Source organism: Malaclemys terrapin, chromosome 4, assembly GCF_027887155.1.
Source record: "Malaclemys terrapin pileata isolate rMalTer1 chromosome 4, rMalTer1.hap1, whole genome shotgun sequence".
Classification (NCBI taxonomy): Eukaryota; Metazoa; Chordata; order Testudines; family Emydidae; genus Malaclemys; species Malaclemys terrapin.
Window position 1 is genome coordinate 146,726,353 of NC_071508.1, and position 13,165 is coordinate 146,739,517.

Below are 13,165 nucleotides of genomic sequence, written 5' to 3' on the forward strand. Positions count from 1 at the left end.
CTCAGACCCTGCAAAAGGTAAACTGGAACCTCTGACCTGATGACCCGAAACTGTCACCATAGCACTGCACTGATACTTGTGATTGATTAAAACCAATGCGTTATTGACAAGATTTCATGTTATAGGCTGGGCCAATTGCTAACAACTTGGCCCCATTTTACGCAGCCTTTTGAGAGAACTCTGCTGGATGTAGGGACCAGATTGTGCCTTCGCCGGGTACAGAGGTACAGCTCAGTGTCGTGTGCAGTAACTGTTTGGTTTGATAACCCCCGAAATCAAGGTTCGCAACCACATGAAATGACCAAATGAACATAATAGCCCCAAAACATCAGAGGATTTCCCTGTCCCAACTAACACCCCCAAACGAATAAAAATTCCCACAGCTCAGTGAACTCTTTAGAATAAAGGCATTATTAAAGGCCCAAATTAGCATAACATTGATAACGTGCAGATCAAAACTGAAATCTTTTGGGGATGAGGCACATTAGCCCTGAGGCAGTAAAGCACGTTTACAGCACTGCATAGATGTGTATGATTAATTACTTAAAGGAGCTTACCTTCCACGTAGCCTGCCCTCCAGCTCTTAGTGGGCTCAGAGAAGTTCGCAGGTGGCTATTCATGCCTTCCCAATCCCATATTATCTCCTTGCTCCTGTCACCCTTACTCTCGAAGTGTTTCTTATTCATGCCACTAGTCCCATTACCTTCGATGGGCCTGATCGCGTGAGTAAAATTACATCCCTGAGTAGGGCCTTGCAGGATTGGGATCTGAATAAACACTGCAAGATATAGAGCAATCAGAGGGGTCTGGAGCTATTAGCCATCGTTAGTCCAGTTAAGGTTTAGTGTATAGCACAAAGTAACTCTTTCATGGGATGGAGGCAGGAAGAACTAAAAGTTGTTTAATTCTTAAAACGCTGGGACAAATATATTCGTCCTCAGTAAATTCCACCTGGTTTCTGCTATTCCAGTTCCTTCTATATTTGCCCCTATCATCTAATCTAACCTCCCAAACACATCCCAGCCTCCTGACTGTTATCCCTCCCCAAGACAACCCCTCGCAGCCCTTTCAGGCTCCCCCCACTCCCAGTTCCCTCATCCCACACACCCGACCTGACCAGCCAGTCCGCTGCTGGAAAACCTCCCACCCTTACCCAGATGTGGACTCTACTCCAACCCACCTCCCGAGAGCCAGTTCCTATCCCAATTGACTGGCCAATGAGAGGCTAAAGGGACATATCTGGAGGGGCAAGGGGCCAATGGAAGCTTCCAGCAACATGGAGTCAGAGTAGTTAACATGGGGGGGGGTCTCCTCCAGACGAGTGCTCCTCCCCGCTGGATGGGCTGCAGCAGGCGCAGGTGAAATCCCCGGGGCTGTGAGCTGTGCTTTGTTAACGCAGGAGAACAGCGTGGAGTTCGAAGCCTGCCTGGTGGCACAGTGCGATGCCCTCATTGACGCGCTCAACAGAAGGAAAGCCCAGCTGCTGTCCCGAGTCAACAAGGAGCACGAGCACAAACTGAAGGTCAGTTCAAAGCTTTCTGGTTTCTGAGCCTCTTGTTTCCCGGTTGTAATTTTAACCCAGCGCTTTAGTGAAATCAGCAGAGCCGTTCTGACAGAAGTGGTTCAGTCGTTCTCTCTCCGCCTCACATCTTTTCTTAATGGGTGTTCTGTCACAGATCGGTGTGGCAGTACCCACTTTTCAGCCGTTAGGCTTATGGTTAAAGTTGCGCCTGCTAGGCCGCAGTTATGACAACAACCCTCAGCTCTGTTGACTTCAGTGGGAGGTGAGGTAGGGTGACCGTATGTCCCATTCTGGCCGGGACAGTCCCGTTTCTAAGTGCTGTCCCAGCCGTCCTGACTTGCGGAGCTCGGGGGGGGGGGGAGGGTCAGTCCCAGCCGCAGGCTGCACGGGGCACGGAGCTGGGGGGCTTCAGCCCCAACCACAGGCAGTGGGGGCTCGGGTGTTCAACCCCAGCTGCGGGTGGCGTGGAGCTGGGGAGAGGGGTCATCCCCAGCCGCAGGCAGCAGGGGGCTTGGGGGTCAGCCCCAGCCATGGGTGTCATGGGGTATGGAGCTCGGGGGGAGGGGGGGAGTCAGCCCCAGCCTTGGGAGGCGGAGGGGGGGCGGCGGCTTGGGCTCAGATGAGCCCCAGCCATCCCGTTTTTACTTTAGGAAATATGGTCACCCTAAGGTGAGGGCCCCCAGCACCTTGCAAGATCAGCCCCTAAATTAGCGTGGTGCAGAGGGGCAGGTACAGGAATGCAACAGGAAGAGGACAGTGATTGTGTTTGCTCTGCATGGCACGCACCGTTATGTTAAGGGATCAAGTCAGACATGACAGTCAGGCACCCGGGTACTCCAGGGGTGCCATAGGAAACCCCCAGACAGATAGCACAGGAGAGGAGGTGCAAGAAGTGAAGCTGAAAGTGGGACCTGAAGGAGAAGGGAAGGCAGCGTTACCCTTCAGTTTGTCACTCGGCAGTTCCTTGATGAACAGTGCCTGCTCTTTTCAGCTGGCTCGTATCTGCCAAGGAGAGTCCAGGGCTTGGGCTAAACAGAGACTGTCAGGTGGGCGTGAGTTGACGGGTTGGTGCTAGCATGGTATCCATTGGCTGATGTAACCGTACATCAGCAAGCCAGCCACGCAGGCCCAGGGCAATCCCACTGAAGTGGGTCACCCAGAGCCTGAGGTACTGAGAAGACACAAGCATGTCACGCTGAGTTTCCCAGGGCTGTTATCTGAGCGCGTTTCCGTTACTCGGCTGAAACCTGCTTGCAGAGAAGTTTTCACGTCACATCTCTCTCTCTCCTTGTACGTTTGGCGCATAGCATGGCGTTGGGCCATCCGAGTGGCTTTGACTTATTTTGTAGCCCTTTCCCAGGATGGATCTAGCCAGGTTTCCTCCCCGCCCGCCCCCGAGAGCTGAGGGAGCCTGAAGGGCATTGTCGTCATCTCACGTTCACCCTCACAATGAAGAAACCTGATGCTCTAGCTTAGGGCTACTCAAACGTTTTCATCGCATGAGTCACATCTTAGCAAGGAAGCTGCCGTGTGGACCAGCCCCCCACCACCCCATTTCACAAGTGCACAGATCATCACCCCTCTGTTTCATGAAAGCATAACATCTTAGTCCCTGACACTTTTCTTTCTTGGCCTTGTTTAGCCACCAATTAAATTCCCACCTCCAAAGTCAGGGCCTCTGCTTTGCCCTGCAGCGCTGGCAGAAGTCAGAGTTTATAATCCAAGCTGCTCTGGGGTAATGTAAGGAGTCTGATCGAAGCCAGCCAGCTGTCTGAGCTGGGCCCGGCTAAGTCAGTGAGAGTGGGACAGGGCAGTTGGCAATCAATTCTGCGAGGTGGGGACACTGTTTTCCTGTCAGTGTTTTAGAGCCCCAAACATAGTCCTGATGCTCCGTCACAGAGAAAAATACCCAGCCACAAATGGGACTCCTTTAAACTCTAAACACAGCTCGAATTTTCAGACTTGGTTCCCTAAAGCCAGGCACTTACATTCACACTTGGCACCCAACTGAAAGCGCTCTCCCTTTCAGACATGCTGTGTCCCCACAGCCCCCAGCAACTTCCCACCGGCCATTTTTATTTAGAGGGCCTTACTGTGGGTAGCCATGTTTGAAAATGTTGGCCACAGCTGGTCTGTGAATGCAGCTGCAGCAAAGGCTTCTGGGAAGAGGGAAGGTTGCCTGATGCAACCTGGTTCAAAGAGCCAGCAAGACGTGTCCGTGCCATCAGTAGCAGTGACGATTGAACACTGGTTTTAATTTCTTACTGCCGTGCGGTGGACTCTCCAAAGCAATTGGTCTTTCAAATCCAGCGGCCATCCCCCCCGGTCGGTAACAGTTTCAATGTAGGTCACATTTTTAGATTAAACGACATGACTGTTCCGTTTAATTCACATGCTAGGGAATAAGTAATAAAGGCAGCAGAACTGGTACTTTGAAGGTTATCTGGGAGTGAACAGCACGTTACATAACATGGTCTTGTCTTAATTGTGCGACAGAATCCTATGCAGCGCATGTGTATACACGTGTCCTGGGGCTTTGCATTGTTAAGGTGGTATGCTCACCCTTTCCATAAAGCCTGGGTAAATAAAGCCTGGGTCTGGTAGCATCCTTCCCCTGGAGGCCAGGGATGGGGCATGCATGGGGCACCTCTTCAGTTGTGCCATGGCTGCTACCACCAGCCCAGAAGCTGCGTATTGGGCAGTGGGGCTGTGCAGTTCACAGCCCCACCAGCCACACCTCTGCCACTCCCCTAGCGCATGCACATAAATGCCCCTGCTCCAATGGGCTGCCACGTTGGGCTGAGGAATTGTCACTGGCCTCTGGATTTGGCACTGATGCGACCGCTGCTGGAATAGTATGTCCAGTTCTGGTGCCCACAGTTCAAGAAGGATGTTAATAAACTGGAGACGGTTCAGAGAAGAGCCACACGAGAAGGATTAAAGGATTAGAAAGAATGCCTTACAGAGACTCAAGAATCTCAATCTATGTACCGTAACAAAGAGAAAGTTAAGGGGTGACTTGATCACAGTCTGCAAGTACCTATATGGGGAACAAATATTTAATAACGGGCTCTTCAGTCTAGCAGAGAAGGGTCTAACATGACTAAATAGCTGGAAGTTAAAGCTCGACAAATTCAGACTGGAAATAGGGCATACGTTTTTAGCAATGAGTAATTAACCCTGGAACAATTTACCAAGGGTTGTGGTGGATTCTCCATCACTGACCATTTAAAAAATCAAGATTGGCTGTCTTTCTAAAAGATCTGCCCTGGGAGTTATTTGGGGGGCGGTCCTATGGCTTGTGTTACACAGGAGGTCAGACTAGCTGATCACAGTGGTCCCTTATGGCTCTGGAATCTATGAAGCTATGAATTGTCCTGAGTCGCCATTTTGCAGCCTCATCTCCCCCGTCAGTCCTTCCGGGCTTCAGCCCTGCTTTTCCATGCCCTTTCTGCAGCTCCCTTGTTGCTCGAGTCATTGCAGAGCTGCACGGTTCTTCCCCAACGCAAAGGACCCGATGCCTGCCCTCTGTTGTAGCTGTGCCCGCACAGGCATCGCTGTTGGGCTGACACTGCTGGCAGGGCCAAACAGGAACTCAGCCGCCATGGAAAGGGGATGCAAAATGTAAGCAGCGTTGTGCATGAAACTCCAGAGCAGCTGTCATTCCAAAGGGGACGGGACCTCAGCTGCCACTGAACCCGAGGGAGCATTGTGATTGGCATGGACTGTGAAATGTAACAAAGCCAGGAGCATTTGCACTCAGACCGTGGAGCATTGGAATTGCTGTACAGAGGGTGGAGATGTTACTGGAATCTGTCAAGAGGGAAGCTATCCAGTATTCAGAACTGCAGCTTAGGACTTGATTCCTCATTCCCCTGCAGTCATTTATACTGGCACTAAGTGGGCATAAGACGTTGCTCAGTCAGAACAGTCGCACTTGCATTCTGCACCTGGCACTCAGTTTGCACTGCCGCATAGCAGCAGCTCTCGAAAGGATCTTTCTGCTTGCTTGCAGTGGTGTAGTGGCACTGTTTATAAGTGAGGAAGCGGAGAGAGAGCAGAGCTTTGCTCTGTAGGCTGGGTCGGTGCCGCAGATTTGTCCAAATTTCTGTTCCCATGCAGCATTCCGGAATGTGTGTTAACAGGGCTTCCGAGCTGACCTACTTTATCTGACACATATTTCACTGACAGAACGGCACATCGCCATGTTTGCCCAAAGAGCCAACTCACATGTGTCCCCTGGGTGGAAATATTTGTAAGAAAATTACCTAAAACGGGATGATTTTTCACTGTTCTTCCCCCCTCCCCTCCTTTTTCCTTATATTGCCAAATGCATGTGGAGATCAGAACTTCCAGAGCAAAGCCCTCCTTATTCGTGCTCCATGTTAAAGACTTAGTTTTTAGAAACAAAAAATGCTGTCCTTGTGAGAAGCAGTGGTGGGCATCATTTTAAATCACCAGCCAAGAATCCCCCTTCAGCCTTAGCTGTAATACCCCCCCCCCCAGCTGCATTTTTCTAATGCTCACTTTTGGTTTAATTTCTAAATTCGAGATGCTGCAGAATGCGATGCTGTCCAAAATCAAGAGACCAATATGGTCCAAAGCCCAGTAGCTTGGGCGAGTGACATACAGGCTTCTCTGCACAGTTCTCCGAGGGGGCAACCCAAAGCATAACCCTACCTAGGTCTCACTTAAGCTCTCAATAATAAGTGGACAATTCTGGCCTTTGGCATATGGATGACTTTTGTCCTCAATGCATTTTAATCTGTAACTACACTAACCTAGTTGCTGGAGCCCTCACCCCTGAACCCCAATTGTCAGATTCCCTGGAGAGACTGATTACGTGGACAGATGTGCATTAAGGGCTATGCTGTGGTCACAAAACTTGTACCACTCCTGACCTTAGCCGGTGTATGACCCTAGATCTCCAGAGGTGAAAGGCTAATCTGTTCACCTCCTGTACTCACATAATGCTTCTGGATCCAGGGGAGCTGGCTTCAGAAATTAGAGCTGAGATTTTCAAAAAAAAGTTTAAGGCAATTAGGTACCTAACTCCCATGAGGCACCTAACTCCTTTAGGTTCTTTGAAAATCCAAGCCGAAATATTAGAGTTTGGGGAGTTGGGTGGGGGGGAAAGGAAATTCATGGAAGGAACACTGGGAGTATTTTTTCTGCTTGAAGTTACCACTAAGAGCCTCACACGATTACAATGAGCCTCTTAACTCTGGGCTACACTACAGACTTAAGTCGACTTAGGTTGGATCGACTTAGTCACCACGGTAATTACTGTGGCGATTCGTGTCCTCGCTGCCCTTTCTGTCGGGGGCGCAAGTCCTCACCAGCAGTGCTTCCACCCACTTAAGGGGCAGTGGGGGGGCTGAGAGCCTGGACTCTCAGCTCCACGCAGCTCCCCACCAGGCTCTCTGCTCCCTGCTCCCTGCCGGGAGCCCAGGTGACTGCTGGGCTTTCAGCAGTGAGCTCGGAGCTTAGGTGCAGCTGGGCTCCCAGCAGGGAAAAGGAGGCTCGGAGCCCAGGCGGCACGCAGATTCCCTGCGGGGAGCTGAGCGCCTGGAGGACAGGGTGGAACTGGGACCCCAGGGGGCAGCAGGATTCCCAGTGGGGAAAAGGGGGCTCGGAGCCCAGGCGGCACGCAGATTCCCTGCGGGGAGCTGAGCACCTGGAGGACAGGGTGGAACCGGGACCCAAGGGGGCAGCAGGGTTCCCAGTGGGGAAAAGGGGGCTCGGAGCCCAGGCGGCACGCAGATTCCCTGCGGAGAGCTGAGCGCCTGGGGGGCAGGGTGGACCGGGACCCCAGGGGCAGCAGGGTTCCCAGTGGGGAAAAGGGGGCTCGGAGCCCAGGCGGCACGCAGATTCCCTGCGGGGAGCTGAGCGCCTGGGGGGCAGGGTGGAACCGGGACCCAAGGGGCAGCAGGGTTCCCAGTGGGGAAAAGGGGGCTCGGAGCCCAGGCGGCACGCAGATTCCCTGCGGAGAGCTGAGTGCCTGGGGGGCAGGGTGGACCGGGACCCCAGGGGCAGCAGGGTTCCCAGCAGGGAGCTAAGAGCCCGGGGGCAGCCAGGATCCCAGCAGGGAACAGGGAGCTCGGAGCCCACCTCCCACTCCAGGGTGACAGCCCCAGCTGTGAGCAGCTTTCTTGTCAATTTCACGGCTGCAGCACGGAGCCATGAAAATGACAAGAATGACAGCCCACAGCCAGTGTAATAGCCCGCAGTGTCTACACCGACACTGTGTCACCCCAGCTACGCCGACATGAGCCCCACGCCTCTCGTGGAGGTGGAGTTGTTATGTCGGTGTAGCAGGGCTGTAGTGTGGATACCGACATCATTAGGTTGACGTAAGCTGCTTTACAACTAATTCTGTAGTGTAGACCAGGCCTCAGCGTGTTACCCTTTGAGCATAGAATCATAGAATCATAGAATATCAGGGTTGGAAGGGATCTCAGGAGGTCATCTAGTCCAACCCCCTGCTCAAAGCAGGACCAACCCCAACTAAAGCATCCCAGCCAGGGCTTTGTCAAGCCGGGCCTTAAAAACCTCTAAGGAAGGAGATTCCACCACCTCCCTAGGTAACCCATTCCAGTGCTTCACCACCCTCCTAGAGAAAAAGTTTTTCCTAATATCCAACCTAAACTTCCCCCACTGCAACTTCAGACCATTACTCCTTGTTCTGCCATCTGGTACCACTGAGAACAGTCTAGATCCATCCTCTTTGTAACCCCCTTTCAGGTAGTTGAAAGCAGCTATCAAATCCCCCCTCATTCTTCTCTTTTGCAGACTAGACTCATAGACTCATAGACATTAAGGTCAGAAGGGACCATTATGATCATCTGGTCTGACCCCCTGCATGCTGCAGGCCGCAAGACCCTTCCCTGGACTCTACCGTTGAAGTCCCCAATCCTGTGTTTTAGTGACTTCAATCGGCTGAGACCCTCCTGCTAGTGATCCCTGCCCCATGCTGCGGAGGAAGGCGAAAAACCTCCAGAGGCTCAGCCAATTTACCCTGGAGGAAAATTCCTTCCCGACCCCAAATATGGCGATCAGTAATACCCCGAGCATATAGGCAAGAGTCTCTAGCCTGACCCTTGTTGGCCATTATGCTGTTCATGTACCATTGCTTGGTTTTCCTTGGCTACTATGTTTTATCATTAAACCATTCCCTCCATAAACTTATCCAACTTAATCTTAAAACCAGACAGGTCCGTCACCCCCACCGTTTCCCTCGGAAGGCCGTTCCAATATTTCACCCCTCTGATGGTCAGAAACCTTCGTCTAATTTCAAGCCTAAACTTCCCCCCGGCCAGTTTGTATCCATTCGTTCTCGTGTCCACATTAGTACTAAACTGGAATAATTCCTCTCCCTCCCTTGTATTAACCCCTCTGATATATTTAAAGATAGCAATCATATCCCCCCTCAGCCTTCGCTTTGTCAGACTAAACAACCCAAGCTCCTCTAATCTCTTTTCATACGACAGGTTTTCCATTCCTCTGATCATCTTAGTCGCCCTTCTTTGCACCCGTTCCAGTTTGAGTTCATCTTTTTTAAACATTGGAGACCAGAACTGCACACAGTACTCCAAATGAGGTCTCACCAGCGCCTTATACAACGGAAGCAGGACCTCCCTATCTCTACTAGATATACCTCGCCTAATACATCCCAAGACCGCATTGGCTTTTTTCACCGCCACGTCACATTGCCGACTCATAGTCATCCTGCGGTCCACAAGGACCCCTAGGTCCTTCTCCTCTTCCGTTACTTCTAACCAATGCGTCCCCATCTTGTAACTAAAATTGTTATTATTCGTCCCCAAGTGCATCACCTTACACTTTTTACTATTAAATTTCATCCTATTTCTGATACTCCAATTCACAAGCTCATTCAAGTCTCCCTGCAGAGTATCCCTATCCTCCTCCGAGTTTGCAACTCCTCCCACCTTCGTATCATCCGCAAACTTTATCAGCCCACTCTTGCAATCGGTCCCGAGGTCAGTTATAAATAGATTAAATAAGATGGGTCCCAAAACCGAACCTTGAGGCACTCCACTAGTAACCTCCCTCCAACCCGACAATTCACCCTTTAATACGACCCGCTGCATTCTCCCCATTAACCAATTCCCTATCCACCTCTGGATTTTCATATCGATCCCCATGTTTTTCATTTTAACCAATAGTTCCTCATGGGGTACTGTATCAAACGCTTTACTGAAATCCAGGTATATTAGGTCCACCGCATTTCCCTTATCTAATAAGTCCGTTACTTTCTCAAAGAAGGAGATCAGATTCGTTTGGCACGATCTGCCCTTCGTAAAACCATGCTGTAATTTATCGCATTTGCCATTAACTTCAAGGTCCTCAACTAGTTTCTCTTTCAGAATCTTCTCCAGCACCTTGCACACTACTGATGTTAAACTAACAGGCCTATAGTTACCCGGGTCACTTTTTTTCCCTTTCTTGAAAATAGGAACCACATTGGCTATTCTCCAGTCTAACGGGACTACCCCCGAGTTTACAGATTCATTAAATATAGTTGCTAATGGGCCTGCTATTTCCCGCGCCAATTCCTTCAATATTCTCGGATGAAGATCGTCCGGTCCACCCGACTTAGTCCCATTAAGGCGTTCTAGTTTTGTTTCTACCTCGGATGCGGTAATCCCCCATCCCGTATGCCCCTCTGTAACGGTGCTAGTATCCCTAATACCTTCATTGGCCTCATTAAACACCGATGCAAAATATTCATTGAGATATTGCGCCATGCCTAGATTATCTTTAATCTCCTCTCCAGCTATAGTCTTCAGCGGTCCCACTTCTTCTTTCTTTGCTTTCTTCCTATATAGATTTATTATATATGGTATATACCTGGTTACTCATAGACTCATAGACTCATAGACTAAACAATCCCAGTTCCCTCAGCCTCTCCTCAGAAGTCCTGTGTTCCAGCCCCCTAATCATTTTTGTTGCCCTCCGCTGGACTCTTTCCAATTTTCCCACATCCTTTCTGTAGTGTGGGGCCCAAAACTGGACATAGTACTCCAGATGAGGCCTCACCAATGTCGAATAGAGGGGAATGATCACGTCCCTCGATCTGCTGGCAATGCCCCTACTTATACAGCCCAAAATGCCGTTAGCCTTCTTGGCAACAAGGGCACACCATTGACTCATATCCAGCTTCTCGTCCACTGTGACCCCTAGGTCCTTTTCTGCAGAACTGCTGCCTAGCCACTCGGTCCCTAGTCTGTAGCGCTGCATGGGATTCTTCCGTCCTAAGTGCAGGACTCTGCACTTGTCCTTGTTGAACCTCATCAGATTTCTTTTGGCCCAATCCTCTAATTTGTCTAGGTCCCTCTGTATCCTATCTCTACCCTCCAGCGTATCTACCTCTCCCCCCAGCTTAGTGTCAGGAGCTAACATGAGACCTTCCTGTGCTTTCTTTTACAAAAACTCTCCAGTCTCCACATTGTCTCTCAGTCTTTTATACCTTGCTCGTGCCCATGGGAGGTATCAGAGCACCTTGCGGAGGTGTCTCTGCACTGGGGAGTGGACAAGGGAGACGCTATGAAGAGGGGTTAAAGGCTGGACAGTTCATTTTTCTGCTACCTGAGGGAGGATTGATTGTAAAAGGTTTCAAGTGTCTTGGACACAGTCTATTGGTATTCTGCCTGCACATGTAAAGAAGGCACTAACGCCAAGTGCAGAGACTGTAGAGTAAGGATTGGGATTAATAGTAAGAGGCAGTTGAATTTGCGGGCTCCTGGGTATCACAAAACAAAGCCATCTGACTCATTCTTCGTAGAACAGAGAGCTGGCTCGTTGATCCTGAGAGGCAGCATAGACTGCAGAAGAAAGAGATGACATTGTAAAATGCATGAGCTTGGGGAGCTGTTAAAGAAGTCAAATGTAAATGGACTTTCTGTCAAAATGTATTTTTACCCTGAGTTGTCCCTTAGTAATGAGGTTTTACGCCTCTAGCCTTCTAATACCACTTTGCTTTCTGCTGGTTTTACTAAATTGTTTTATTAGCTCTAACTTCTCTGGGGCTTTTTAGTTTGTTCTCCATTTGTGTACGTTGCACTGGAATCTGGGCTTGGAACTGCACCTTACAAACCCTTTGATGGAAATGATAGAATCATAGGACTGGAAGGGACCGCGAGAGGTCATCTCAATCTCATCTCAGCTCAAATGAGATCATTCAAGTTTCCTACATATGGTACCTCCAGCATCGTGATGACCATTAATGCCACTGCAATTCCAGTTACAAACCCCCTCTGATCTCCACTGAAACATGCCCGACTGGAAATACTTTGTACAAATTACACATAGGCATTGTAAGTTAGGCCTGAATGTCAGAATCTTTCCAGTTGTTCTTGCCACCTGTGTTTCAACCACTTCTCCTGTTAGTTCTGTACCACAAAAGGAGCATTCCCACCTCCCCCCAACTGATAACCCTTTTCTCTGTCTGCCTTTGGGAAAACAACCCCGCTTTAGTTTCGGTTGTAGATTTTAAGACCAGAAGGGACCATTACGATGATCTGTTGTGACTTCCTTCATAACACAGGCTAGAAACGTCACCCAGCACATCTGGCCCAACTTGTGGTGGACCTAGAGCACATCTTGTAAAAAGAGACATCCCAGGCTGGTTCAAAGTCTCCAGGTGATAGAGAATTTACCACACCTCTCGCTTATTTGTTCTAATGGTTAATGAGGGCACTGGGTATTTGATGTTTATATCAGCCAGAAATGAATGGCAGTTTTAAACAAGAGAAAGAGACAAGGCAAATGTCAATAATTTAATGGCCTTAACCTTTCAGTCTGGCTGGCTATTAAAATGCCTCGTAATGCCCATTGCTTTCGGTTTATAGGGTTTCTTGTGAAAAGTTCCAGTTGGGCTATTGGATTTTGAAAATAATCTCATTGGTTAAGTGAAACTACTGTCGTCACAGTGCACTCTGGAACGGCCTCTCTTGGGAGCATCATCAGGCCATAATAATAAGTCAGTGATGTCTGAGCTCAGCTTCTCCACTCTAGGACACAGGCCCTGTTAGTGGCAAAAGCAGACAGAGGGGGTGGTGTATTGTCTTTGCTCTTGCGTCAAACCCCTTTTTGATTTGACACAAGATTTTGGTGTTGCTCTGCTCCGGCTAGTAGGTAGCACTGACTGTCAGACCCACGTCCCCCTTTTCTGTAGGACCAACTGGCTTCAAATCAATCTTTGCCCTTTGCCATTGATGCTACGTACTTCCAGCTGGAAGGGTGGGATATGGGAACTTCCTTAACTCAGTATGTTGGACAGTGTTCAATGAAAGGAGAAGGGGATCTTAAGAGCAGAGAGCAATTTAGGCACCCTTCTCTCAGGGCACCAAGAACATCACCTTAGTAACACAGAGTCTATGGCGGCTCGAAAATGTTCTGTCAAAATTGGTTTTTGACAGAGAATTGGATTTTGAACAGAGAATTTTTTCACAAGTAGTGTCCACTTTCTGTGGAAACTGTCAATTTTTCATCAAAAAATGAATGCCTGAAAACCAAAATACTTTAATTTGGAGTGCTGCTGCAGTGCACTATGGGAGATATAGTTTAGGTACCTCATGTTCCCATTCTTTTGATACGGTCTCCCACAGTATTCTTGCCAGC

General features: G+C 49.6%; 1 protein-coding gene across 11 annotated transcripts in view; it reads left to right on the forward strand.

Moving 5' to 3' along the window:
* Positions 1 to 13,165, forward strand: part of TRIM9 (tripartite motif containing 9) — a 135,143-nt gene that overhangs the window by 70,384 nt on the left and 51,594 nt on the right. For all 11 annotated transcript variants that reach the window (XM_054028014.1, XM_054028022.1, XM_054028015.1 and 8 more), the window contains exon 3: positions 1,400 to 1,522. In XM_054028014.1, coding sequence (XP_053883989.1) covers positions 1,400 to 1,522 — 123 coding nt within the window. The remainder of the gene's footprint in view (positions 1 to 1,399; positions 1,523 to 13,165) is intronic.